Source organism: Oncorhynchus keta, unplaced genomic scaffold (genome assembly GCF_023373465.1).
Source record: "Oncorhynchus keta strain PuntledgeMale-10-30-2019 unplaced genomic scaffold, Oket_V2 Un_contig_4917_pilon_pilon, whole genome shotgun sequence".
NCBI classification, from domain to species: domain Eukaryota; kingdom Metazoa; phylum Chordata; class Actinopteri; order Salmoniformes; family Salmonidae; genus Oncorhynchus; species Oncorhynchus keta.
Genome location: NW_026288028.1, coordinates 257713 through 284678, shown reverse-complemented (window position 1 = coordinate 284678; position 26966 = coordinate 257713). Strand labels below are relative to the sequence as shown.

The following is a 26966-nucleotide window of genomic DNA, read 5'->3' as shown; positions in this document are numbered from 1 at the left end:
CACTACCCCTCCCTCCCTCCCTCTAGCAGGAACTGGTGTGAAGGTTGTCACTACCCCTCCCTCCCTCCCTCTAGCAGGAACTGGTGTGAAGGTTGTCACTACCCCTCCCTCCCTCCCTCTAGCAGGAACTGGTGTGAAGGTTGTCACTACCCCTCCCTCCCTCCCTCTAGCAGGAGCTGGTGTGAAGGTTGCCACTACCCCTCCCTCTAGCAGGAGCTGGTGTGAAGGTTGCTCCCAGTGAGGATGGACGTGATGCTGGAGGGGTTGTACAGGCCTTCATCATCTTCGTCAGAGCTCAGAGCCGACGAGTCCAGGGCCTGACGCTGCGCCTGCTGCACCTTCCTCCTGAAACACACCACCATCAGCTTCAGAAATGTTATCTTCATCATCTATTGTTCACTAACAGAGGCCGTAGGTGGGTCTCAGCAAACGTGTGGGAGTAGACAGTTGACTTCTACAGTAGACAGTGTCGTTCCCTGTAGTATCTGTCAGGGAGAGAGCCCTCTGCTGGTCAGATATGGGAACTGACTGGTGTGACATGTACATACAGGGATGACTGCTCTGTCTGCTAGATCTGTCTCTGCCTCCCCATTCACAGCTGACCTGCACATACGTACGTGTGTGTGTGTTCCCACAGCACTGTTGAGTGGGGTTTAATGAGACACCTTTACACAGCTGGGTGAGTGTGACTGTTGAAGAAGTGTGTGTGTTTGAATCCGACTGCTTTATTCTGTAATGACGTGTGTCTGATAGCAGCATCTCTGTTGAGGGATCAGAGAGGAGCTCAGTGATCCATAGAATGATACACAACACACACACACACCGCACGCTAGCTTGGCTGTGGGGAGTGAACAGGCTGCCAGTAAATGTCAGCTCACTGAACTCATTACCAATGACAAGAGGAACAGAAAGAGGTCTGGAGGGAGTGGAGAAGAACAGAAAGAGGTCTGGAGGGAGTGGAGGAGAACAGAAAGAGGTCTGGAGGGAGTGGAGGAGAACAGAAAGAGGTCTGGAGGGAGTGGAGGAGAACAGAAAGAGGTCTGGAGGGAGTGGAGGAGAACAGAAAGAGGTCTGGAGGGAGTGGAAGAGAACAGAAAGAGGTCTGGAGGGAGTGGAAGAGAACAGAAAGAGGTCTGGAGGGAGTGGAGAAGAACAGAAAGAGGTCTGGAGGGAGTGGAGGAGAACAGAAAGAGGTCTGGAGGGAGTGGAGAAGAACAGAAAGAGGTCTGGAGGGAGTGGAGGAGAACAGAAAGAGGTCTGGAGGGAGTGGAGGAGAACAGAAAGAGGTCTGGAGGGAGTGGAGGAGAACAGAAAGAGGTCTGGAGGGAGTGGAGGAGAACAGAAAGAGGTCTGGAGGGAGTGGAGGAGAACAGAAAGAGGTCTGGAGGGAGTGGAAGAGAACAGAACGAGGTCTGGAGGGAGTGGAAGAGAACAGAACGAGGTCTGGAGGGAGTGGAAGAGAACAGAAAGAGGTCTGGAGGGAGTGGAAGAGAACAGAAAGAGGTCTGGAGGGAGTGGAGGAGAACAGAAAGAGGTCTGGAGGAGAACAGAAAGAGGTCTGGAGAAGAACAGAAAGAGGTCTGGAGGGAGTGGAAGAGAACAGAAAGAGGTCTGGAGGGAGTGGAAGAGAACAGAAAGAGGTCTGGAGGGAGTGGAGGAGAACAGAAAGAGGTCTGGAGGAGAACAGAAAGAGGTCTGGAGAAGAACAGAAAGAGGTCTGGAGGGAGTGGAGAAGAACAGAAAGAGGTCTGGAGGGAGTGGAGAAGAACAGAAAGAGGTCTGGAGGGAGTGGAGAAGAACAGAAAGAGGTCTGGAGGGAGTGGAAGAGAACAGAACGAGGTCTGGAGGGAGTGGAAGAGAACAGAAAGAGGTCTGGAGGGAGTGGAGGAGAACAGAAAGAGGTCTGGAGGGAGTGGAGGAGAACAGAAAGAGGTCTGGAGGAGAACAGAAAGAGGTCTGGAGGGAGTGGAGAAGAACAGAACGAGGTCTGGAGGGAGTGGAAGAGAACAGAAAGAGGTCTGGAGGGAGTGGAGAAGAACAGAAAGAGGTCTGGAGGGAATGGAAGAGAACAGAGGAACAGAAAGAGGAGTGGAGGAGAACAGAGGAACAGAAAGAGGAGTGGAGGAGAACAGAGGGAACAGAAAGAGGAGTGGAGGAGAACAGAGGGAACAGAAAGAGGAGTGGAGGAGAACAGAGGGACAGAAAGAGGAGTGGAGGAGAACAGAGGAACAGAAAGAGGAGTGGAGGAGAACAGAGGAACAGAAAGAGGAGTGGAGGAGAACAGAGGAACAGAAAGAGGAGTGGAGGAGAACAGAGGAACAGAAAGAGGAGTGGAGGAGAACAGAGGAACAGAAAGAGGAGTGGAGGAGAACAGTGGACCAGAAAGAGGAATGGAGGAGAACAGAGGAACAGAAAGAGGAGTGGAGGAGAACAGAGGAACAGAAAGAGGTCTAGAGGGAGTGGAGGAGAACAGGGAACAGAAAGAGGTCGTGGAGGAGAACAGAAAGAGGTCGTGGAGGAGAACAGAAAGAGGTCGTGGAGGAGAACAGAAAGGGGTCGTGGAGGAGAACAGAAAGAGGTCGTGGAGGAGAACAGAAAGGGGTCGTGGAGGAGAACAGAAAGGGGTCGTGGAGGAGAACAGAAAGGGGTCGTGGAGGAGAACAGAAAGGGGTCTGGAGGAGAACAGAGGAACAGAAAGAGGAGTGGAGGAGAACAGAGGAACAGAAAGAGGTCTGGAGGGAGTGGAGGAGAACAGAAAGAGATCTGGAGGAGAACAGAGGAACAGAAAGAGGAGTGGAGGAGAACAGAGGAACAGAAAGAGGAGTGGAGGAGAACAGAAAGAGGTCTGGAGGAGAACAGAGGAACAGAAAGAGGTCTGGAGGGAGTGGAAGAGAACAGAGAGAATTGGGCTGGTTCAGAAGAAGAGTCACATCTAGGAGAAAGGAGATACTTAGTAATCTAACATGTGAAACAGGTAGAGGGGTCAGACTTGGAAACACAACCCACACAGACTTACTTGAGCTCAGTCTCCAGCGCGGTGACTCTGCCCTGTAAGGCCTCCTTTAGTTCCATCTGTTCCTCCATCTCTCTCTGGGACTTCCTCCTCAATCCCTCGATCCTCTCTACCTCGGTCTCCCCCTCATCCACCTGTCTCTTCAGAGCCTTCACACGCAGAGACAGCTACAACACAGAGGAATCAGTCAGGGTGTGTGTGTGTGTGTGTGTGTGTGTGTGTGTGTGTGTGTGTGTGTGTGTGTGTGTGTGTGTGTGTGTGCGCGCGTACCTGGTCTCTCTGTTCTGTGTGTTGGTGTCTCTCTTCCTCCAGGGTAAAGTTGAGCTCCTTCAGTTTCTTCTCCAGGCGACGCTGAGACGACAACATGGAGTTCTTCTCCCTAAGACACACACACAAATGTTTAGCACAAACATGAACAAGGTGATTCTGGATACAGATGTGTGACCAGTTCATAATATCATAAGCTTTACTTGTCATCAACAATGTGAATGTCAATTTAAGGTACAATTCTCTAACTAACAGTGAACTACCATACCAACCACAAAATCAGCTTTGGTTACAAAATATCATATTCTAGACTATGTGGTACATTGTGGCATCTGTAGTTCCTGGGGTGTGGTGCATTGTGGGACGTGTAGTGTGCGGTGTACCTATCCTCGCTGTGGAGGCGTTCCTCCAACTCGTGAACTTTACTCTCCAGCTGAGCCACTCCTACAGAGGAGCGAGACTGACCCTCCATATCAGATACTCTGGTCTTCAACTCCTTCAACTGGAGAGAGAGATTTAAGCATAATCAATCATCACTCAGACCTTAAGATCATTTCAGTGGAGACACAGACTTAACGTACATGTCTTTCTAGGGCATTCTTGTCCAGCTCCAGGTCCTGTCTGGAGGATCTCTCCTGCATCAGCTCTGAACGCAGCTGCTCCATCTGCACACAGACAGAGAGACAGAAGAGCGCCAGACAGAGGAGCGCCAGACAGAGGAGCGCCAGACAGAGGAGCGCCAGACAGAGGAGCACCAGAAAGGGTGAGGGGAGAAAGAGGGTGAGGGGAGAAAGAGGGTAACAAATACATTATTTTCCTAGCTTGGTCCTGGTTCTTTAAAGTCTTAACCAACAGACTGGTGAAAGCTGCTAGACACACATGTATAGTGTGTGTGTGTGTGTGTACCTGGTCTCTGGTCCTGGTGACTCTGTCAGTGAGTAGCTCCACAGATCCCTTCTCCTCCTCCAGCTCCAGCTCCAGTCGTTTCATCTTGTCCTCCGTGCTGCGGAGCTCCCTGCTCTTGTCTGTGAGGCTGCTCCTGCTGTTCTCCAGTTCAGCCTCTAGGTGGTGCAGGCGGTTGGTGAGCAGCTCCTTGTCCAGCTGAACATTGTCTCGCTCCTCAACCACAGAGAGCAGCTCCTTCTTCTGACGGGACACCTGGCGCACGACACACACACACACACACACATACACACACACACACACACACTCTGGATCAGCGTTAAAGACAAAACACCTTCACCCCTCAAACGCATCTCTGCACCTCAAAGCCAGTTCCACTGTGTTTTGTCATTGTTCCCCTCAAATGAGGGACTGATTTAGACCTCAGACACCAGGTGGGTACAATTCATTAGCAGGTAGAAGAGAAAAGCAGCAGGCTCCGGCAGGGTGAGAGTTGACTACCCCTGACCAATACCATCACCTCCTGAAGACCCTTTCCTCCTCAGTCTCCTCCCTCTTTCCCTCCTCCTCTCTCTCACCCCGTCCCTTCCTCACTCCCTCCATCCATCCATCTCACCTCCTGAAGACCCTTTCCTCCTCCCTTGTTCCCTCTCTCACCCCGTCCCTTCCTCACTCCCTCCATCCATCCATCTCACCTCCTGAAGACCCTTTCCTCCTCCCTTGTTCCCTCTCTCACCCCGTCCCTTCCTCACTCCCTCCCTCCATCCATCTCACCTCCTGAAGACCCTTTCCTCCTCCCTTGTTCCCTCTCTCACCCCGTCCCTTCCTCACTCCCTCCATCCATCCGTCTCACCTCCTGAAGACCCTTTCCTCCTCCGTCTCCTCCCTCTTTCCCTCCTCCTCCCCTCTCACCCAGTCCCTTCCTCCCTCCCTCCATCCATCTCTCTCTCTCACCTCCTGAAGACCCTTTCCTCCTCCATCTCCTCTCTTTTCCTCCTCCTCTCTCACCCCGTCCCTTCCTCTCTCTCACCTCCTGAAGACCCTTTCCTCCTCCATCTCTTTTCCTCCTCCTCTCTCACCCCGTCCCTTCCTCTCTCTCACCTCCTGACGACCCTTTCCTCCTCCGTCTCTTTTCCTCCTCCTCTCTCACCCAGTCCCTTCCTCTCTCTCACCTCCTGAAGACCCTTTCCTCCTCCGTCTCCTCTCTCTTTTCCTCCTCCTCTCTCACCTCCTCCTCCAGCATCTTGTGGGAAGTCTGGCTCCTCTCCAGTTCTACCAGTGTGTCATTGCCCCGCCTCTGGGCCTCCTGTGTCTCCCTGCGAGATCTCTCTCTCTGTTCCTCCAGCTGGGCCCTGAGAACCTGCACCTCCTCACCAGACGACTGGGACAGAGACTCAAACTACAGGAGGAGTAAGAGGACAGACAGAGAGAGATTTTTATTTGCACAGTGTACATTTGTAAATACAGCACTTCAATGCAGTACACAGAGCATCAGAAAAACCCATGTGGACACATACTCCTCACCTCCTTATTGAGTTTGTCCAGGGACCGCTCCTGCTGTCTCCTCTGTTCCTCCAGCTGTGTGTTGGTCTGTGTGAGCTGGTCCCTCTCCTTCTCACTGTCCTCCAGACGCAGACTGAGCTGCCGGTGGTCCTGGCCCAGCCGAGAGGTTTCTCTCTTGGCCTCGTCAACATCCTGCCTCAACCCCCTCAACTCCGCCTGGAGGGACAGCTCTGCCTCCGAACTCTCTGATGCACTGGAAGCCAGCTGAGACTGGGGGGGGGGGACACACAAATACATACTGTGAAACAACACACCCACTAACAAAGAGCTGTGAGAAAGAGGTAGTGTAATGTGTGTGTGTATGTCTCACCTCCAGGCGTGAGAGTTTCTCTCGGAGGCGTGTGTTAGCTGCCTCCTGCTCCTGCTGTGAGTCTCTGAGAGCGTTTAGTTCTGTCTGGGTTCTGGCCAGCCGCTCTGTGTTTGACTGCAGCTCCTGCTCAGTGCTGGAGAGTTTCTCTCCAAGTCGGTCTCTCTCCCCACGAGCATCAGTCAACTCTGACTGCAGGCCAGACACGACCGACGGGTCAGGGAGCTATGGAGAGAAACAAAAGAGGTGAGTGGTTGAGAGAAGGATGGAGATGATGAATATAAGGGAGGAAAAGTGGCCATCTTTCCCAGTCACATAGCTGGTACTACACAACACACACCTGTTTGGTTCTCTCCTGGGCCTTGGCCAGATCCTCTTTGGCTCGATTTGATTGGCCCCTCAGCCTGTCCATCTCATACTTGAGCTCCGCCTCCTGCTCCTGGTTGGCCTTCTTCAGGGAGATTACCTCCATAACCTTTTTATCGAGCTCTGCCCTTTTCTTCTCTGCCTCTGAATGGGCCTGCTGCAGATCGGCACGCAAACTCTGCAGCTCCTGACATGACAATGGAGAACAGTGTCAGTGTGTACCTTGTTGAGAGTGTGTGTGTGTGTGTGTGTGCGTGTCCGTACCTTGTTGAGAGTGTGTGTGTCAGAATCAGTGTGTGTGTGTGTACCTGGTTGAGTGTGTGTGTATGACCGGGGTCTGGTATCTGCTGTTTCATGGTGTTGACCCTCTCCTGTACTTCATTCAGTTCTTCCTCAAGCTCCTCTTTCTCCAGACGAGCCTGCAGCATCCTGCAACACACACATTTTAACCAATACAAGATCCATTTCAAAATCTAGAAATCAAGTCACAGATCAGCACTGACCAGACATCATTTAGTTTGATCACAGAAGCTACAGTTCAATCTCCAATGCTGATATCAGTCCCTCAAAGTTGATCAAACATTAGTTGTTAAAATGAGGTCATTCTACAGTATCACACAGTCAGTCAAATAGAGAAACACAGATGCTGGTTTAACTGGAATGTCAGCTACACGGCCATAAACCCCGGCTATTAACCGCAGCTATTAAAACCCTCTAGAGTCTAAGCCGGGGATTCTAAAATATGGAATTGTTTTAAGATGGTAATACCACAGCTACTAACATGCATGCAGCCCATGCAAAAAAAACATCTCTCTAGCTTAAACCGAGACATTTTGATGGGATTTTTCATATGTTAATTACATTTCCACAGGGGCGCGGAAATTGGGTTAGCAACGGCTACTAGCAACAGCTACTAGCAACGGCTATAACCTATATACAGCATAGACAGCACATATATAGGCTCCTCACAGTGGCTCAGGGGTGATGGATGGGTCTCTAGCCAATAAGACACAATAAGGAGGAGACATTAACGGTACAGAATGAGAACTTCCTTTGTTACTGTTATTTATTACTTATCTGTTTTACTGAACTCCTATTTTTCTCAAAACTGCATTGTTGGTTAAGGGCTTGTAAGTAAGCATTTCACAGTAAGGTTGTATTCTCTGTAGGTGCGTGTACTCACTCCTGTTTGGTGGTCCGTAGTTCATCTCTAGTATTGTGGAACTGCGTCATCCAGTGGCCACTCTCGTCCCTGCAGTCTTCCAGCTGCTGCTGTAGAGTACGCACCGACGCATTCACACGCAACCGCTCTGACTCGATACCCGCCTGAGACTGGGGAGAGAGAAGAGAGGGGGAGAGAGAAGAGAGGGGGAGAGAGAAGAGAGGTAGGGGGAGAAAAAGAGAGGGAGGGTGGAGAGAGATAGGTAGGGGGGAGAGAAGAGAGAGGGAGGGTGGATATGAGAGAGAGGTAGTGGGAGAGAGAGAGGTAGGGGGAGAGAGAGGGTAGGGGGAGAGAGAGAGGTAGGGGAGAGAGAGAGGTAGGGGGAGAGAGAGAGGTAGGGGGAGAGAGAGAGGTAGGGGAGAGAGAGAGGTAGGGGGAGAGAGAGAGGTAGGGGGAGAGAGAGAGGTAGGGGGAGAGAGAGAGGTAGGGGGAGAGAGAGGGTAGGGGGAGAGAGAGGTAGGGGAGAGAGAGGGTAGGGGGAGAGAGAGAGGTAGGGGAGAGAGAGAGGTAGGGGAGAGAGAGAGGTAGGGGAGAGAGAGAGGTAGGGGGAGAGAGAGAGGTAGGGGGAGAGAGAGAGGTAGGGGGAGAGAGAGAGGTAGGGGGAGAGAGAGAGGTAGGGGGGAGAGAAGAGAGGGAGGGTGGATATGAGAGAGTGTGGAGAGAGGTAGGGGGAGAGAAGAGAGGGAGGGTGGATATGAGAGAGTGTGGGGAGAGAGAGGAAGGGTGGATATGAGAGTGTGGGGAAAGGGGTAAGGGGAGAGAAGAGAGAGGGAGGATGGATATGAGAGAGAGAGAGAGAGAGAGAGTGGGGAGAGAGAGGGAGTAAGACGTGTCATTAAGAATGTGAGATCAGCTGATGTACTGCTTGTGGCTTTGTCTGTGCAGTCAAACGTAACGGTGTAATCACTTGTTGTTCCTGCTATAATGTGAAGCAAGTCCAGTGGGTCTCAATCACTTCACGCTCTGCTGCTCCCTCAGTGCACGCGTGTGGGTGGGAAAGAGCTCTCAAGTAAGAATTTGACTACCGTTTTCCACCGGTTGTATCCTGTGGCCATGGTGAATAAACGCTGAAACGCGTGCGTGTGTGTGTGTACCTGTGAGACCTGCTCCACGGTACTCCTCAGTCTCTCCATGTCAGTGCTGTACTGTTCTCGAAGTGTCTCCATGTCTTTGTCGTGCGTGGCCACCTCGTCCTTCAGAGCTCCCTTCAGGGCCGTCAGCTCCCTCTCTCTCTGTCTCAGAGAATCCTCCAGCTTCTGCTTCAACATGGACACCTCCAACAGAGACGCTTGACAAGTCACCAGGTCCTGTAGACACACAATACACACATAACACATTCTACAGGACAGTTACAAAGAGTGCACAACAAAGATCTTGTGTCTCAAGACCACCCAAATGTTGTGTTACCGTCTTGTTGCCGTTCTCGGTCCTCAGCTCCTCCTGTAGCTCGCCCAGTCGGTCCTCCATCTCTCTGACTCTGGACTCAGCACTCTCTCTCTCCATACGCAACTGACTCAGCCTGACAGAGACCGTGATTTATTCATTTAACCTTTATTTCTACAGGTCATTCTCATTGAGATAAAATCTATTTTACAAGAGAGATCTGATGCTCTTTATCTCAACACTAACAAAGATAAGCCATCATTATAACCAGTTCTGATCCAGCAGCCTGGAGTCACTTTCAACCTGCCTGGTTGGTCTCAAGGTTTCCTTCTACCCAGGTCATTTGTCCTGCTCACTGTTACTCACTCAGAGTGTGTCTGGTGTAGTTCAGTCTTCTTCCTGTCCACAGTCTCCTGGAGCTGCATGTTCTCATCCAGACATGAATCCAGCTCTGCCTTTAACACAGGGTCAGAGCTGCCCACAGAGCCCTATGCACACACACAGTCCTGTACTGTAGGCTACATGACCACCACAACATCAGACAACGACAGACAGTGGGGAGGTGACAGAGTGGTAGTATTTAATTACACCATTAGAAACATTTTGGAGAACAGGCATGATTCTCTATTTAAACATGCTGTGCGTTTATATCTGTGTGTTCTTCAGAATAGTGTCAGACAGCCTTGCGTGTTTCCTCAGTAGAATTCACATACATGATTAAGTGATTATAGGGTGTTAGAGTTAAATACCAGCCCAACTCCCTTAAGCCAACACATAATGACTCATTATCAGATAGAATACTGTGTGTGTCCACCTCTAACCCAACAGGTTTAAACTGGTTTAAAAATCATCTGTAGTCCTTTTACAGGGCTTTTAGGGCATTCGGATTGGACTGCCACTAAAAACATCAGCTCCTCTCAGAAAACGCACACACGGTGGGCTCAGCTGGTGTGTGTACTGTTGAAACAGCTCACCGTGAGCATCTCCTAGGTGCCAAACAAACACCATCGCGCTACTCTTTCCATCACGTTCCAAATAATCACTCCTTCCTCTTTTTCTCGTACTCTCCTCCACTCACCCTCCTCTCCTCCTGTAGAGAGGTCTGTAGCTCCATCATCTTCCTCTCCAGATCCCTCTTTTCTCTCCTCCACTCCTCACCAGAACTCTCACTGGACTGAGGGAGAGTGACTTTAGTGGATACCCCATAGAATGACAGCTAGCACCAATGACAAACTGAAATAGCGATGTATATTAGAGTGCTGCAGAGATGTATATTAGAGTGCTGCAGAGATGTATATTAGAGTACTGCAGAGATGTATATTAGAGTACTGCAGAGATGTATATTAGAGTGCTGCAGAGATGTATATTAGAGTGCTGCAGAGATGTATATTAGAGTGCTGCAGAGATGTATATTAGAGTGCTGCAGAGATGTATATTAGAGTACTGCAGAGATGTATATTAGAGTACTGCAGAGATGTATATTAGAGTGCTGCAGAGATGTATATTAGAGTGCTGCAGAGATGTATATTAGAGTGCTGCAGCGATGTATATTAGAGTGCTGCAGAGATGTATATTAGAGTGCTGCAGCGATGTATATTAGAGTGCTGCAGAGATGTATATTAGAGTGCTGCAGAGATGTATATTAGAGTGCTGCAGAGATGTATATTAGAGTGCTGCAGCGATGTATATTAGAGTGCTGCAGAGATGTATATTAGAGTGCTGCAGAGATGTATATTAGAGTGCTGCAGAGATGTATATTAGAGTGCTGCAGAGATGTATATTAGAGTGCTGCAGAGATGTATATTAGAGTGCTGCAGAGATGTATATTAGAGTGCTGCAGAGATGTATATTAGAGTACTGCAGAGATGTATATTAGAGTACTGCAGCGATGTATATTAGAGTGCTGCAGCGATGTATATTAGAGTGCTGGAGCGATGTATATTAGAGTGCTGCAGAGATGTATATTAGAGTGCTGCAGAGATGTATATTAGAGTGCTGCAGAGATGTATATTAGAGTGCTGGAGCGATGTATATTAGAGTGCTGCAGAGATGTATATTAGAGTGCTGCAGAGATGTATATTAGAGTGCTGCAGAGATGTATATTAGAGTGCTGGAGCGATGTATATTAGAGTGCTGCAGAGATGTATATTAGAGTACTGCAGCGATGTATATTAGAGTACTGCAGAGATGTATATTAGAGTACTGCAGAGATGTATATTAGAGTACTGCAGCGATGTATATTAGAGTGCTGCAGAGATGTATATTAGAGTACTGCAGAGATGTATATTAGAGTACTGCAGAGATGTATATTAGAGTGCTGGAGCGATGTATATTTAGGGTACTACAAAAGTGTATAGAGATGTATATTATTATATTAGATGTATATTACTCATTCAAGGGTTTTTCTTTATTTTTACTATTTTCTACATTGTAGAATAATATACAGAGATGTCAAGAGTGTGCAAAGCTGTCAAAGAATCTCAAATATATTTTGATTTAACACTTTTTGGTTACTACATGATTCCATCTGTTATTTTCATAGTTTATGTCTTCACTGTTATTCTACAATGTATAAAATAGTAAAAATAAAGAACAACCTTGGAATGAGTAGGTGTCCAACATTTTGACTGGTACTGTATATTAGAGTACTACTGAGGTGTATAGAGATGTACAGAGAGCTCCAAAAGTATTGGGACAGTAACATTGTTTTATTTTTTGCTCTGTACTTTGGATTTGAAATGATACAATGACTCCGAGGTTAGAGTGCAGACTGTCAGCTTTGATTGGAGGGTATATTCATCCATATGAGGCGAACCGTTTCGAAATTACAGCACTTTTTGTAGATGGCCCATTTTAGAGGACCAGAAGTAATTGGGACAAATTCACTTGTGTATTAAAAAGTAGTAAAACGTTTAGTATTTGGTCCCATATTCCTAGAAAACAATGATTACATCAAGCTTGGGACCTCAAACTTGTTGGATGCATTTGCTGTTTGTTTTGGTAGCGTTTTATAATTGTTTTGCCCAATAGAAATTAATGGTAAATAATGTGTCATTTTGGAGTTAGTTTTATTGTTAATAAGAATAGAATATATGTTTCTAAACACTTCTACATGAATAATGTGTATACTGCCATGATTATGGATAATCCTGAATAATGATGAGTGAGAACAGAAGAGGCTTAAATATCTTACTCTGCAAAAAATGCTAACCTCCCTTGTTATTGTAATGGTAAGAGGTTAGCATGTCTTGGGGGTATGATATAAAATTCTAACCTCCCTTGTTATTGTGGGGTGGCATGTAGCCTAGTGGTTAGAGTGTTGGACTTGTAACCGAAAGGTTGCAAGAACAAATCCCTGAGCTGACAAGATAAAAATCTGTCGTTCTGCCCCTGAACAAGGCAGTTAACCCACTGTTCCTAGGCCGTCATTGAAAATAAGAATTTGTTCTTAATTGACTTTCTTAGTTAAATAAAGGTGAAATAAAAAATTATGACATATTCATTCAGGACTATGCATCCACATGAACTTATTCTATTCCTATCTGAACATCCAAAACAACCAAAAAGTGTGACACTGTCCCAATACTTTTGGAGCTCACTATAAGAGTACCTTGAGGTGTAATAGAGATGTATACTAAGAGTACTACTAAGGTGTATAGTGCATTCGGAAAGTATTCAGACCCCTCGACTTTTTCAACATTTTGTTACGTTACAGCTTTATTCTGACATGAATTAAAATTGTTGTTGTCCATCAATCTACACACAATACCCCATAATGACAAAGCAAAAACAGGTTTAGACATTTTTGCAAATGTATTAAAAATAAAAACTGAAATATCACGTTGACATAAGTATTCAGACCCTCTACGCAGTACTTTGTTGAAGCACCTTTGGCAGCAATTACAGCCTCTTCTTTTTGGGTATGTCCCCGAAAGAGGCTTTGTGCCTTTTGGTTGCCTGTTATGGTAATCTGTTCTTAACTGACTTGCCTAGTTAAATAAAAGTTTAAATAAATAATCAAATAAAAGCTTGGCACACCTGTATTTGGAGTTTCTCACATTCTTCTCTGCAGATCCTCTCAAGCTGTCAGGTTGGATGGGGAGTGTCGCTGCACAACTATTTTCAGGTCTCTCCAGAGACCAGGCTCTGGCTGGGCCACTCAAGGACATTCAGAGACTTGTCCCAAAGTCACTCTGTGTTGTCTTGGCTGTGTGCTTAGGGTCGTTGTCCTATTGGAAGGTGAACTTTTGCCCCAGTCTGAGGTAGAGGTCGACCGGTTAATTAGGGCCGATTTCAAGTTCATAACAATCGGAAATCGGTATTTTTGGGCAGCAATTTTTTTTTTATACCTTTATTTAACTAGACAAGTCAGTTAAAAAAACACATTCTTATTTTCAATGACGGCCTAGGAACGGTGGGTTAACTGCCTCGTTCAGGAGCAGAACAGATTTTCACCGTGTCAGCTCGGGGGTCCCAATCTTGCAACCTTACAGTTAACTAGTCCCAACGCAATAACGACCTGCCTCTCTCTCGTTGCACTCCACAAGGAGACTGCCTGTTACGCGAATGCAGTAAGCCAAGGTAAGTTGCTAGCTAGCATTAAACTTTTCTTATAAAAAAACAATAAATCATAATCACTAGTTAACTAAACATGGTTGATGATATTACTAGATATTATCTAGCGTGTCCTGCGTTGCATATAATCTGACTGAGCATACAAGCATACAAGTATCTAAGTATCTGACTGAGCGGTGGTAGGCAGAAGCAGGCGCGTAAACATTCATTCAAACAGCACTTTTGTGCGTTTTGCCAGCAGCTCTTCGTTGTGCGTCAAGCATTGCGCTGTTTATGACTTCAAGCCTATCAACTCCCGAGATGAGGCTGGTGTAACCAAAGTGAAATGGCTAGCTAGTTCGCGCGCTAATAGCATTTCAAACATCACTCGCTCTGAGACTTGCAGTAGTTGTTCCCCTTGCTCTGCATGGGTAACGCTGGTTCGAGGGTGGCTGTTGTCGTTGTGTTCCTGGTTCGAGCCCAGGGAGGAGCGAGGAGAGGGACGGAAGCTATACTGTTACACTGGCAATACTAAAGTGCCTATAAGAACATCCAATAGTCAAAGGTTAATGAAATACAAATGGTATAGAGGGAAATAGTCCTATAATTCCTCTAATAACTACAACCTAAAACTTCTTACCTAGGAATATTGAAGACTCATGTTAAAAGGAACCACCAGCTTTATATGTTCTCATGTTCAGAGTAAGGAACTTAAAGGTTAGCCGTCTTACATAGCACATATTGCACTTTTACTTTCTTCTTCAACAATTTGTTTTTGCATTATTTAAACCAAATTGAACATGTTTCATTACTTACTTGAGGCTAAATTGATTTTATTGATGTATTATATTAAGTTAAAATAAGTGTTCATTCAGTATTGTTGTAATTGTCATTATTACAAATAAAAATTTAAAAAAATGTTTGGTCCTCCAATAATCGGTATAGGCGTTGAAAAATAATAATCGGTCGACCTCTAGTCTGAGGTCATGAGCGCTCTGGAACAGGTTTTCATCAAATATCTCTGTACTTTGCTCCGTTCATCTTTCCCTCAATCCGGACTAGTCTCCCAGTCACTGCCGCTGAAAAACATCCCCACAGAATGATGCTGCCACCACCACGCTTCACCATAGGGAACGTCAAGACGTGAAGCTTGGCATTCAAGCCAAACAGGTTAATCTTGTTTTCATCAGACCAGAGAATCTTGTTTCTCATGTTCTGAGAGTCTTTAGGTGCCTTTTGGCAAACTCCAAGCAGGCCGTCGAGGAGTAGCTTCTGTCTGGCCACTCGACGCAATCCTGTCTTGGAGCTCTACGAACAATTCCTTTGACCTAATGGCTTGGTTTTTGCTCTGACATACACTGTCAGCTGTTGGACCTAATATAGACAGGTGTGTGCCTTTCCAAATCATGTCCAATCAATTTAATTTACCACAGGTGGCCTCAAATAAAGGGAAAGGATCTGTATACTTATGTAAAAACAAAAATTCTAACAACCTGTTTTTCTTTGTAATTATGGGGTATTGTGTGTAGATTGCTGAGGAAAATGTTTTATTTAATCCATTTTAGAATTAGGCTGTAACATAACAAAAATGTGGAAAAAGTCAAGGGGTCTGAATACATTCCGAAGGCACTGTATATTAAAGTACCTTGAGTCCCTGGATCTTCTGGAAGATCACCCTGACTTTGTGTCTGATGACTGAGTCCCTCTCACTAGTCCTGTGGGGTGAACAACAGGTCAAACACACATGGTCAGAAGGATGTTAATAACTGGCCTGAATTAATATTGAATGACACCGTAAGATAAATGCTGTACCCTTCTCTGAGGACACTGTAGATGGTCTGCATGACCTGCTCCTCCTCACTGGTGACCTCTGAACTCTGAAGCAGAAGGTCAGGGGTCACCTTTAGACAGAGCTCAGTGTTAGTATGTTTTTAAACTTTACTGGAGGTACTGATAATGTACTAGCTAAGTATACTAGTTAGTAACCACTCTCCCCTCCCGTCCAGTCTCTTACCAGCGGGTCTGTCCGATTGGCTGATGGCATCTCCACAGCGACAAACCTCCCTGGCGGAGCCCGCTGATTGACTGGGTGGGGCGTTGCCTTGCTAACGGAGCCTTGGCCCCGCCCCAGGCTGCTGTGCGTGGAGGAGGGAGGGGAGGAGTAGGGGTTGGTGGTGAGAGAGGGTGAAGGGGAGGAGTAGGGGTTGGGGGTGAGAGATTGTGAAGAGGAGGAGTAGGGGTTGGGGGCGAGGGAAGAGGAGATGGTGTCTCTAGGGTCCTCTGCTACAGGAGAGCGCCCCCTCTGTTCTCTAGTACTGCTGCTGCCGTCAAACCTGCTGATCAGTCTGTTGACGGGGGTCTGGGGGTGGGGCTGTGCTGGGTAAGAAAGGCTCTGGGGGTGTGCTGGGTAAGGAATGCTCTGGGGGTTGGGGTGTGCCATGGTCAGGGGGGGCTGATCTGTTTGGGAAGGATGGAGGTCAGGGGCATACTGACTCCCCCCTCCCCTCCCCAGTGACCCATTGAGCCCGGACTGATACGACCCACACATTATATTCCTCCCCATACCCCCCTCCCTCACCCCTCTGTACGTTCTCTCTTCCGCGACCCCAATCCCTCCATCCAGGTTCCCATAGCTACCAGACCTCCCATCCCCTGGTGGTCTCCCAAATCCTCCTCCCCCCTCACTCTCCAGTAATGAACCATGTGACTGTGCCCTGCGTAACTCTCCTCCCTGCCCTCCTCCCCCCTCTCCCCCTCCCTCCTCTCTGTCTCTCCTGCGGGGCAGACTGACGTAACCTGGGGGGTAGTGGGTACGGAGCTGCACCCCATACGAATCTCCCTTTGGGCCCCCGTCCTTCATAACCACATAGGGTTGTCCAGCGATGCCCTGGACCCTGACAGCCACCCCGTACTTAGAGTTGGAGGGGGGCTTGGATCTCAGCTGGGTCGAGGGGAGCCCCCCTGCTGAGTCGTTGATGAAGCGGATCTGAACCCCGTAGTCCACGGGGCTCTTCCGACCTGACGGAGTACTCATACTGGGGAGGGAGAGAGCGAGAGGGGACGGGGCGGAGGAGGAGAGACAGGGAAAGGGGAGAGAAAGTGGGGAGGGGGAAAGACAATATTAATACAGCTATTTTTAATACAGTTTATTGTTTACTCCATGTGTGACTGTTGTTGTCTGTTCACACTGCTATGCTTGATCTTGGCCAGGTCGCAGTTGTAAATGAGAACTTGTTCTCAACTAGCCTACCTGGTTAAATAAAAGGTTAAATAAATAAATAAATAAAATTCCAAGTGTGATACTTTAAAAAAGTGAATGTGACAGCAGTAATTTATTGTTTTCTTTCCCGGGAAAGTATGTCAACTGAATATCTGACTGGTATGAATGTCATGCAGACACACAGAAAGAGGGTGGACTGTGTGTTTCTATTGGGTTTGCAAGTTAAAGGTGTGTGAGAGAATGAGTCTCAGTGGAGATGCTTTAGAATGGACTTTGTTCATAGTGACCTTCATTATTCATTAACCTGGAAACACACACACACACCCTACCTCCCACTCTCTGGCTCCCCTTACGTGTACTCTCTTGCTCCCTCTCGACTTCCAGTTGGTTTAGTTTTTCCTCTTCTTTAGAAATCCCTGCCTAGGCCAGGCCAGCCCTGCCCAACCAGCACAGCAAAGGTGAGACTCCTTCCTCAATCTAGGATCTTTATTAGATCAATCAACTGTAATCACACATGATCCATAGCCAGCCCTTGTGAAGGATCCTCCCTCTGTTTCCCTCAGTAAGTCAACTCAGTCTCCCTCCCTCTACATGTCCCTTTGTCACTCGTCTTCATCTGATGTTTTTAACTGTGGACGTCTGACTGTATCATGTCCATGTGTTGAAATGTCTCAGGAGTTCCCGCCTCCCTCTATGGTGACCTGTGCCACGTCAGCTCTTATCACGAGGTCATTACACCGCATGCCTCATTAACATGGTCAGCTGTCATCACACCGCATGCCTCATTAACATGGTCAGCTGTCATCACTAGGTCATTACACCGCAAGTCTCATTAACATGGTCAGCTGTCATGACTAGGTCATTACACCGCATGCCTCATTAACATGGTCAGCTGTCATGACTAGGTCATTACACCGCATGCCTCATTAACATGGTCAGCTGTCATGACTAGGTCATTACACCGCATGCCTCATTAACATGGTCAGCTGTCATCACTAGGTCATTACACCGCATGCCTCATTAACATGGTCAGCTGTCATGACTAGGTCATTACACCGCATGCCTCATTAACATGGTCAGCTGTCATGACTAGGTCATTACACCGCATGCCTCATTAACATGGTCAGCTGTCATCACTAGGTCATTACACCGCATGCCTCATTAACATGGTCAGCTGTCATCACTAGGTCATTACACCGCATGCCTCATTAACATGGTCAGCTGTCATCACTAGGTCATTACACCGCATGCCTCATTAACATGGTCAGCTGTCATCACTAGGTCATTACACCGCATGCCTCATTAACATGGTCAGCTGTCATCACTAGGTCATTACACCGCATGCCTCATTAACATGGTCAGCTGTCATCTACATAGCATGCCTCATTAACATGGTCAGCTGTGCCTCATTAACATGGTCAGCTGTCATCACTAGGTCATTACACCGCATGCCTCATTAACATGGTCAGCTGTCATCACTAGGTCATTACACCGCATGCCTCATTAACATGGTCAGCTGTCATCACTAGGTCATTACACCGCATGCCTCATTAACATGGTTAGCTGTCATCACTAGGTCATTACACCGCATGCCTCATTAACATGGTCAGCTGTCATCACTAGGTCATCACACCGCATGCCTCATTAACATGGTCAGCTGTCATCACTAGGTCATTACACCGCATGCCTCATTAACATGGTCAGCTGTCATCACTAGGTCATTACACCGCATGCCTCATTAACATGGTCAGCTGTCATCACTAGGTCATCACACCGCATGCCTCATTAACATGGTCAGCTGTCATCACTAGGTCATCACACCGCATGCCTCATTAACATGGTCAGCTGTCATGACTAGGTCATTACACCGCATGCCTCATTAACATGGTCAGCTGTCATGACTAGGTCATTACACCGCATGCCTCATTAACATGGTCAGCTGTCATGACTAGGTCATTACACCGCATGCCTCATTAACATGGTCAGCTGTCATGACTAGGTCATTACACCGCATGCCTCATTAACATGGTCAGCTGTCATGACTAGGTCATTACACCGCATGCCTCATTAACATGGTCAGCTGTCATGACTAGGTCATTACACCGCATGCCTCATTAACATGGTCAGCTGTCATGACTAGGTCATTACACCGCATGCCTCATTAACATGGTCAGCTGTCATGACTAGGTCATTACACCGCATGCCTCATTAACATGGTCAGCTGTCATCACTAGGTCATTACACCGCATGCCTCATTAACATGGTCAGCTGTCATCACTAGGTCATTACACCGCAAGTCTCATTAGCATGTCTCCTTTGCACTTATAACCAACCAACTACAACACCAGGCACTAACCCAGTTACCACCCTTCTCTCATTCTCTCCCTCTTTCACACACAGACAAACTTTCATTCTCCAGCTGCCTCCCTCACTGACACACAAAAACAGAGAGTACAGAGTTTTTCATCTCTTATCAGTGTGTGTCATTGTGGTGATAACACCAATGTCAAGCTCTTGTTCCTGTGGATAGGAAGCCCTGCCCCCACACATACCTGCACTCTCATACACACTCTGGAATTAACTGTGTACAAGCAGGCCCACACACTCACAGGTGATCAGTGGTGTTGTAAAGAGCGTCAGTGAAGACCTTGGTGCAGTTTATACACGGTGTCCAGTATAAATCAAAGCCCTCGCCATCAGGACAAGAGAGGAGACACACACACCCATCCCCTAGTCAGATTGACATATTAACCTCAACCTCTTAGTAATTTTGTCATACTCATATAACATCTGTCTGTACTGTAATGATGATATGAGCATCCCCACCCCCAAACTACTTCCTATGGCTATGCTCATATCATTACAGTACAGACAGATATATGAGTATGACAAAATGACTGAGGTTGAGGTTAATATGTCAATCTGACTAGGGGATGGGTGTGTGTTAGGCTTGGCAGAATTATCGTATAATGTTGTAACTGACAATAAAGGACAATCTTGAACTAAAATAATCGCTATAATAAATACAATTTTAGTAGAAAGGGGATTCAACTTTATATTCAAGAAGATAGAAAAACTTGTATTGCGTAAACTATTTTTAAATGAAGTGGGAAAGATTCTAATTATTTTACAAACAGAAAGGCACAGTCGGAAGGAGCAGGTTCATTCATTCGTCTCATTCATTTTGGAGACAGGGGTGTCACCAAGCTGTGCGGTATTCATTAGGTATGTCCTAACTAGAGGGCGTCCGATTAATCGGAATGGCCAATTACGGCCGATTTCACGTTTTCATAACAATTGGTAATCAGCATTTTTTGACACCGACCATGGCTGATTACATTGCACTCCACGAGGAGACTGCGTGGCAGGCTGACTACCTGTTATGCGAGTGCAGCAAGGAGCCAAAGTAAGGTGCTAGCTAGTAAGGTGCTAGCTAGCATTAAACTTATCTTATAAAAAACAATCAATCTTAACATAATAACTAGTTAACTACACATGGTTGATGATATTACTAGTTAATCTAGCTTGTCCTGCGTTGCATATAATCGATGTGGTGCCTGTTAATTTATCATTGAATCACAGCCTACTTTGCCAAACGGGTGATTTAACAAGCGCATTCGCGAAAAAAGCACTGTTGTTGCACCAATGTGTACCTAACCATAAACAGCAACGCTTTTCTTAAAATCAATACACAAGTATATATTTTTTAAACCTGCATATTTTGTTAATATTGCCTGCTAACATTAATGTTTTTAACTAGAGAAATTGTGTCACTTCTCTTGCGTTCTGTGCAATGGAGTCAAGGTATATGCAGCAGTTTGGGCCGCCTGGCTTGTTGCAAACTGTAAAGACTATTTCTTCCTAACAAAGAAGTCCCAACTAATTTTTACAGATGCATTATAAGCTCAAAACATTTTGCAACAAAAATTACAATAGCCGTGTCCATTTGCATGACAATTAATCATAACCCAAAATGCCTTTGTCATTACAACTCCAGTGTGTGTACAGTTCAGCTCATCACTTAGCACATCCCTCGCCCTAAGACAGACATCCAAAGCATGCCATTGAAAAAGCCCCCCGTCACTGTACATTAGTGCAGACGACCGTAACACGCGCACACAGTCACACACACACGCACCTCCTAATGGCCAAGTAGTGGTGAATAAGTCTCAAAGCCAGCTACAAGTCAGGTCTTTCAGACAGAGGACAACAGAAAGCTTAGGATATTTATTTCAGATATACAGTGGGGCAAAAAAGTATTTAGTCAGCCACCAATTGTGCAAGTTCTGCCACTTAAAAAGATGAGAGGCCTGTAATTTATCATCATATGTACACTACAACTATGGCAGACAAAAGGAGAAAAAAAAAATCCAGAAAATCACATTGTAGGATTTTTAATGAATTTATTTGCAAATTATGGTGGAAAATAAGTATTTGGTCACCTACAAACAAGCAAGATTTCTGGCTCTCACAGACCTGTAACTTCTTCTATAAGAGGCTCCTCTGTCCTCCACTCGTTACCTGTATTAATGACACCTGTTTGAACTTGTTATCAGTAAAAAGACACCTGTCCACAACCTCAAACAGTCACACTCCAAACTCCACTATGACCAAGACCAAAGAGCTGTCAAAGGACACCAGAAACAAAATTGTAGACCTGCACCAGGCTGGGAAGACTGAATCTGCAATAGGTAAGCAGCTTGGTTTGAAGAAATCAACTGTGGGAACAATTATTCGGAAATGGAAGACATACAAGACCACTGATAATCTCCCTCGATCTGGGGCTCCACGCAAGAGCTCACCCCGTGGGGTCAAAATGATCACAAGAACGGTGAGAAAAACCACACGGTGGGACCTAGTGAATGACCTGCAGAGAGCTGGGGCCAAAGTAACAAAAGCCTACCATCAGTAACACACTACGCCGCCAGGGACTCAAATCCTGCAGTGCCAGACGTGTCCCCCTGCTTAAGCCAGTACATGTCCAGGCCCGTCTGAAGTTTGCTAGAGAGCATTTGGATGATCCAGAAGAATATTGGGAGAATGTCATATGGTCAGATGAAACCAAAATATAACTTTTTGGTAAAAACTCAACTCATCGTGTTTGGAGGACAAAGAATGCTGAGTTGCATCCAAAGAACACCATACCTACTGTGAAGCATGGGGGTGGAAACATCATGCTTTGGGGCTGTTTTTCTGCAAAGGGACCAGGACAACTGATCCGTGTAAAGGAAAGAATGAATGGGGCCATGTATCGTGAGATTTTGAGTGACAACCTCCTTCCATCAGCAAGGGCATTGAAGATGAAACGTGGCTGGGTCTTTCAGCATGACAATGATCCCAAACACACCGCCCGGGGAACGAAGGAGTGGCTTCGTAGGTCCTGGAGTGGCCAGTCTCCAGATCTCAACCCCAGAGAAAATCTTTGGAGGGAGTTTAAAGTCCGTGTTGCCCAGCAACAGCCCCAAAACATCACTGCTCTAGAGGAGATCTGCATGGAGGAATGGGCCAAAATTCCAGCAACAGTGTGTGAAAACCTTGTGAAGACTTACAGAAAACGTTTGACCTCTGTCATTGGCAACAAAGGGTATATAACAAAGTATTGAGATAAACTTTTGTTATTGACCAAGTACTTATTTTCCACCATAATTTGCAAATAAATGCATTAAAAATCCTACAATGTGATTTTCTGGATTTTTTTTCTCATTTTGTCTGTCATAGTTGAAGTGTACCTATGATGAAAATTACAGGCCTCTCATCTTTTTAAGTGGGAGAACTTGCACAATTGGTGGCTGACTAAATACTTTTTTGCCCCACTGTTGGCCAACAGATACAAAGGATCTTCAACATTAAGCCTTCTTTCTGCATGCAGAGGCTAATCATCCATAATCAGTTGTAGAAGGCTGAGTTTAAAGCAGTGTTTCTCAATCCCTGGTCCCTGGGAGTATGTTGCTGACCTCCTGACATTGATTTACTCCATTCTACAGTTTAATCTAGGCACTTGGCTATTCTAAGGAGGGAGGGGCATTGCTTGCCTGTCCATGGTACTGAAACATATTGGGAAACACTGCTAGCTTGTGCGAGACAGAGGCTCAGTCTCAGCAGGGAGAACTGACAGTGAATAGGACCAAACATAATAGGAACACAGGAGTGGACCCCAGTCATTTCCCTCTCCCTTTCTCTCTCCCCATCTTTCTGTGTCAGTGTGTCAAGCCACTTCCAACCGGCCAGTTCAGCTGCTAAGCAGTGAAAGGGGACAGTGGAGAGGAGATGGTAAGGGGAGACAGTCAGGGGACAGAGGGTGAGCCCATCCTATTGTCCAAACGATGTGGAGCAGAAAATGAGGGCAGAAACGCTGGGAACGCAACACTCTTCTCCCCCTGGCCCTCTCCAGCTCTCCCTCAGTCTGTCTGTCTGCCTCACTTATATATCACTGTTCTGCACCTGACCCTCCCTCCATCTCTTTAACTTGTCTATCGCTCTAACCTTCCTTTTTCCCTCCATCCCTCCCTCCCATCCTAACCTCTCTCTATCCTTCGATCTATCTTCCTAACCTCTATCCCTCCCTCCCTCACCTCTATCCCTCTAACCTGTCTCTAACCTCTCGCTATAACCTCCCTTCTTCCCTCCCTCCCTCCCTCCCCCTAACCCTCCCTCCCATGCTAACCTCTATCCTTCGATCCATCTTCCTAACCTCTTTCTTTCCCTCCCTCCCTCACCTCTATCCCTCCCTCATCCACCTCTATCCCTCCCTCATCCACCTCTATCCCTCCCTCCCTCATCCATCCATCCCCCTAACCTATCTCTATCCCGCCATCTCTCTCTCTCTAACCCTCCCCTGGGTTCTAAATCTCTGTCTCTCTCTCTGGAGAGAAGCACATGAGGCAGCTGACCGGACCTGCAACAGAGATTGACTGTGGATACTTGTCTGAGGTTAAGACCAACAGGCTTCTGTTTAGCCAGTGCTTCACACTATGTACTTTAGAGAGAATAGGTAAAGGACGGTGCCCTGCAGCCTAACAACAGACTAACTACAGTGTGACCAGGTGAAGGTGTCCTCACTCAGACTCTAGAGTCCTCAGATTACGGACTCCCTTAAGGCGTAAGCATGCTTCAGTTCAGCTGGCGCCGAGCTGAGACCTTTGCTTGAAAAACAAGGGGGGTAAAAAACAGTAATAGTATTGTTTGTCCATTTTGAGATGTCGTAGCCAGTATACACTTCTTCAAAATAGTCTGAATGAATAACTCAAGTAATGTCATTAATTTTGACGTTTTTGCAGAGGAGATCTTAGAGGAAATAAAAATCAAATCTACATCTAATATGTTTGGTGCAGTTGTCATTCATCTCTCGTTGAATAACAAAAACTGTTGAAGAATCCCTACTGTTGACCAATCCTCGACGAAGGGGCGTAGACTTCGGCTAGCCTCAAGAGAAAATGTGTGTCCGAACAGCTAAAACGAATTGAAGTTAAAAAATAAAAAAAAATGTTTTTAATTAAGTCAAAATGTTGTCATAATATATGCATAAACTCTTCCAAACCGTTTCAGCTGGGATGCATGCAGGCGCCTTTAGTGTCTCCTAACCCACCGGCTCTGCTCTCAAATGTAATTATCCCGCACTGAATTGAATTAAGGCCACCTCCATCTCTGGGGAGGGATGGGAGAATTAGGAGAGAGAGAGTGTGGAAAGAGACCACTGCAGTATGGAGTCATGGCTGTGGCTGTCTTTGATTCATTAAATAGTGAGAGTAGAGAGCATAAAGTCAGTATGCTAGAAATCTTTGTTCCTACTTAGCCTCCTCTAAGCTTCATCATGATACTGGACTGTATTCTACAACCAAGGCCTTGTCCCTGCATATAGGGCAGTGCTTCAGTGAAAGCACCTGAAAGAGGATGGCCTTACATGTGTGTGACTGTCTCCTTCTGTGGTGACACAAATATATTACATATCATGACTGATGTTGGGCCCTGTAAAACCTGGTTTATTTTTTTGCCTGATTTCTCCTTGTTTTTCTAGGTTTCCATTTTTTCAAAGTTTATTCAGGTTTACTCAAAATCACACTTTAATAGAAAAACAAAAAACATTGTTCAAATATTGTTGAATTCCATTTTAGTGTCTAGATTCTGTGTTCCATCCACAACACAGATTTTATAGGGCCCTACTGATGACTGTCAGTCATTTTTTTTGTTAACCTTTATTTAACTAGGCAAGTCAGTGAAGAACAAATTCTTATTTTCAATGACGGCCTAGGAACAGTGGGTTTAACTGCCTGTTCAGGGGCAGAACGACAGATTAGTAAGTACCTTGTCAGCTCGGGGATTTGAACTTGCAACCTTTCGGTTACTAGTCCAACTCTAACCACTAGGCTACCCTCATGAGTGGCTGGTGGCTGAAATACCAAAGACTTTCCACATTAATGCTGCTGTCATTAGAAACTGTAAATAACACACCAACTTGGGTCCCCAAGACAGTGCTTCAGTTAAGACCATTTCCTTGGTGATTGGCAATTCATCCCATTATTGACTTAAACCAGACCCCTTTCCACTCCTCTCACACTCAAACAACCAGCCATTTCTTCCTCTCTGAGTCTAATGGCAGTCATTGGCATAACAAAGAAGACTTCAGTTTTGCCAAATAGAACACAAACACCAAATAGAAGCACCTAATACACCCCTCCAGTCACCGATATTCCACACTGTGTTGCTCAGTAAAACATCCCCCTTAAACACACCTACCTGCAACACTTCAGGGTCTCGCTCTAAGAGCATTCAATCTGTAAACAGTCTTATCGCGCTCTGTCACTCTCCCTGTCAGTCTCTCGCTCACTCTGTGCCTGTGGCAACAGTAAAACATGTCCCTCAGGCTGAGCTTTCTCCCATCGGTCATCAATACACTGCTGTGTTAAATTCTATGTTAAATTCTACATACTAACAGCCAAAAGAATGAATAGACATCTTGCATCAGATATGAGACAACACCCTGGCCACTTGGTACTTTCTGTAGGCCACATGTCCATGAGTAATCACTGAATGTTGGCCAATAAAATGACAGAGAATGGTAAATCGCTTAGATAACTTAAATTGGGTCTCTTTTGAACAGATTTCGCTGGCTACATTGAATTCCTCAGTGTATGCGTCATAGTATCATCCAGCGTTAGCGAAACTTGGGAGAAGAGAGGCAGTGAGCAAAGTTGTTGAAGAGGAGCTCCAAGAAAGTGTCAAATAACTGACATGTAAAAAGAGAATGTGTGACATTGACAGATGGGTACACTGACTGTACACATGGTTTAAAATGAGATTACCACTACGGGAGAGATCTAGGCGAGGCAATGCAAAGATACACCTGCTCCGTGGCTTTTGAATTCTGAGTGACGTTACCCAGCACCGTTTCGCCACCATTAATAAAAGTAAACTTAGGGTAAGACACCAACAAGAGAGCAAGTTATTAAAGACGGAGCGGACAAATGTATTAGCTAGCTATGTGTCTGTATTGCGCAAGCCAACCAGCTAGAGCTAGCAAGCTAACCCCGAGCTACTGTCATAACCAGCTAGTTAATTTAGCTGTCTGGGTTAGTTCGCTAGCTAGCTTGCTAACTAGAGCGAACTAAACAACATCCAGAAACATACCTGCTATTTGGTCAAAGTAGTACAATTTATCAATTTATTTCCGACTTTCGAGTCCTCTTCTGTTGTTTTACTTGGTGTTAATACAGATAATGTTTAAATCTGAGAGAAAATACTTCTGAAAGAGCAGAGCATATCCATAATTCGAGACAGACCGATAAATTCGTTAAATGCAGCTCCAACCTGTTACCTTTGTGACGGAAGCCAGACGAGCCGCCTTGCCCCGCTAGAGGGAGTACAGGTATTGGTTGAGCACATAGCAGTAGGCGGTGCTCGAGACAGCGCCCGCTTTGAATATTGGTGAGTCTGTCTGTCAATCTGTGATAAATTGACTCAGGGGAGAGGTCTTTCAGTGGTCTACATAAATAGAAATACAAAAACTTTGTGAATGAAAATGCCTAGTGCTGTGTTTGTTATAATAAAATGTTTTAACTGCTAAGAAAGAGGTACGCTAATGCAGAAACAAACGAAACGCATCACAACTTGTGGCATTAATCCGTTTGCGCTCCTCAAATTCCAACAGTCCCATACCAAACCGACCAGTGTC

At 46.2% G+C, this 26966-nt stretch overlaps 2 protein-coding genes and 1 long non-coding RNA gene across 4 annotated transcripts; 2 read left to right on the top strand and 1 right to left on the bottom strand.

Moving 5' to 3' along the window:
* Positions 1-164: 164 nt before the first annotated feature.
* On the bottom strand, positions 165-26629 carry LOC118364099 (cingulin-like). 2 transcript variants are annotated; one of them, XM_052509650.1, is made up of 20 exons: positions 26423-26629; positions 15593-16613; positions 15391-15479; positions 15224-15293; positions 10103-10198; positions 9391-9512; positions 9049-9160; positions 8736-8948; positions 7603-7751; positions 6728-6848; positions 6394-6606; positions 6057-6278; positions 5708-5956; positions 5412-5582; positions 4187-4438; positions 3862-3945; positions 3664-3782; positions 3284-3392; positions 3017-3180; positions 165-345 (listed from the first exon to the last, which is right to left on the bottom strand). In XM_052509650.1, the coding sequence occupies exons 2-20, from the start codon at positions 16610-16612 to the stop codon at positions 207-209; spliced, it is 3714 nt and encodes a 1237-aa protein (XP_052365610.1). In that variant the 5' UTR covers position 16613; positions 26423-26629; the 3' UTR covers positions 165-206. The 2 variants fall into 2 exon arrangements, with proteins under 2 accessions (XP_052365610.1, XP_052365611.1); XM_052509651.1 differs by having other exon boundaries at positions 15391-15455.
* On the top strand, positions 377-3007 carry LOC127925006 (golgin subfamily A member 6-like protein 22). Its single transcript, XM_052509652.1, has 4 exons — positions 377-1038; positions 1194-1640; positions 1986-2532; positions 2844-3007. Exons 1-3 carry the CDS (start codon positions 800-802, stop codon positions 2452-2454), a joined length of 1155 nt encoding a protein of 384 aa, XP_052365612.1. The 5' UTR covers positions 377-799; the 3' UTR covers positions 2455-2532; positions 2844-3007.
* LOC127925007 (uncharacterized) lies at positions 17590-19000 on the top strand. The gene is made up of 3 exons (XR_008119537.1): positions 17590-17750; positions 17798-17891; positions 18657-19000. It is a non-coding gene; the product is annotated as an uncharacterized LOC127925007 (long non-coding RNA).
* Positions 26630-26966: the final 337 nt, after the last annotated feature.

Excerpts from the sequence above, each read along its gene's own strand:
- LOC118364099 (XM_052509650.1), bottom strand. The coding sequence starts at position 16,612 with ATGAGTACTCCGTCAGGTCGGAAGAGCCCCGTGGACTACGGGGTTCAG. Across the intron at positions 15,480-15,592 it reads CCAATCGGACAGACCCGCTG|GTGACCCCTGACCTTCTGCT; the intron begins GTAAGAGACTGG and ends CTCTGTCTAAAG. Across the intron at positions 10,199-15,223 it reads AGAAGATCCAGGGACTCAAG|TCCAGTGAGAGTTCTGGTGA; the intron begins GTACTTTAATAT and ends ACTCTCCCTCAG.
- LOC127925006 (XM_052509652.1), top strand. The coding sequence starts at position 800 with ATGATACACAACACACACACACACCGCACGCTAGCTTGGCTGTGGGGA. Across the intron at positions 1,039-1,193 it reads GTGGAGGAGAACAGAAAGAG|GTCTGGAGGGAGTGGAGAAG; the intron begins GTCTGGAGGGAG and ends GAACAGAAAGAG. Across the intron at positions 1,641-1,985 it reads GTGGAAGAGAACAGAAAGAG|GTCTGGAGGGAGTGGAAGAG; the intron begins GTCTGGAGGGAG and ends GAACAGAACGAG.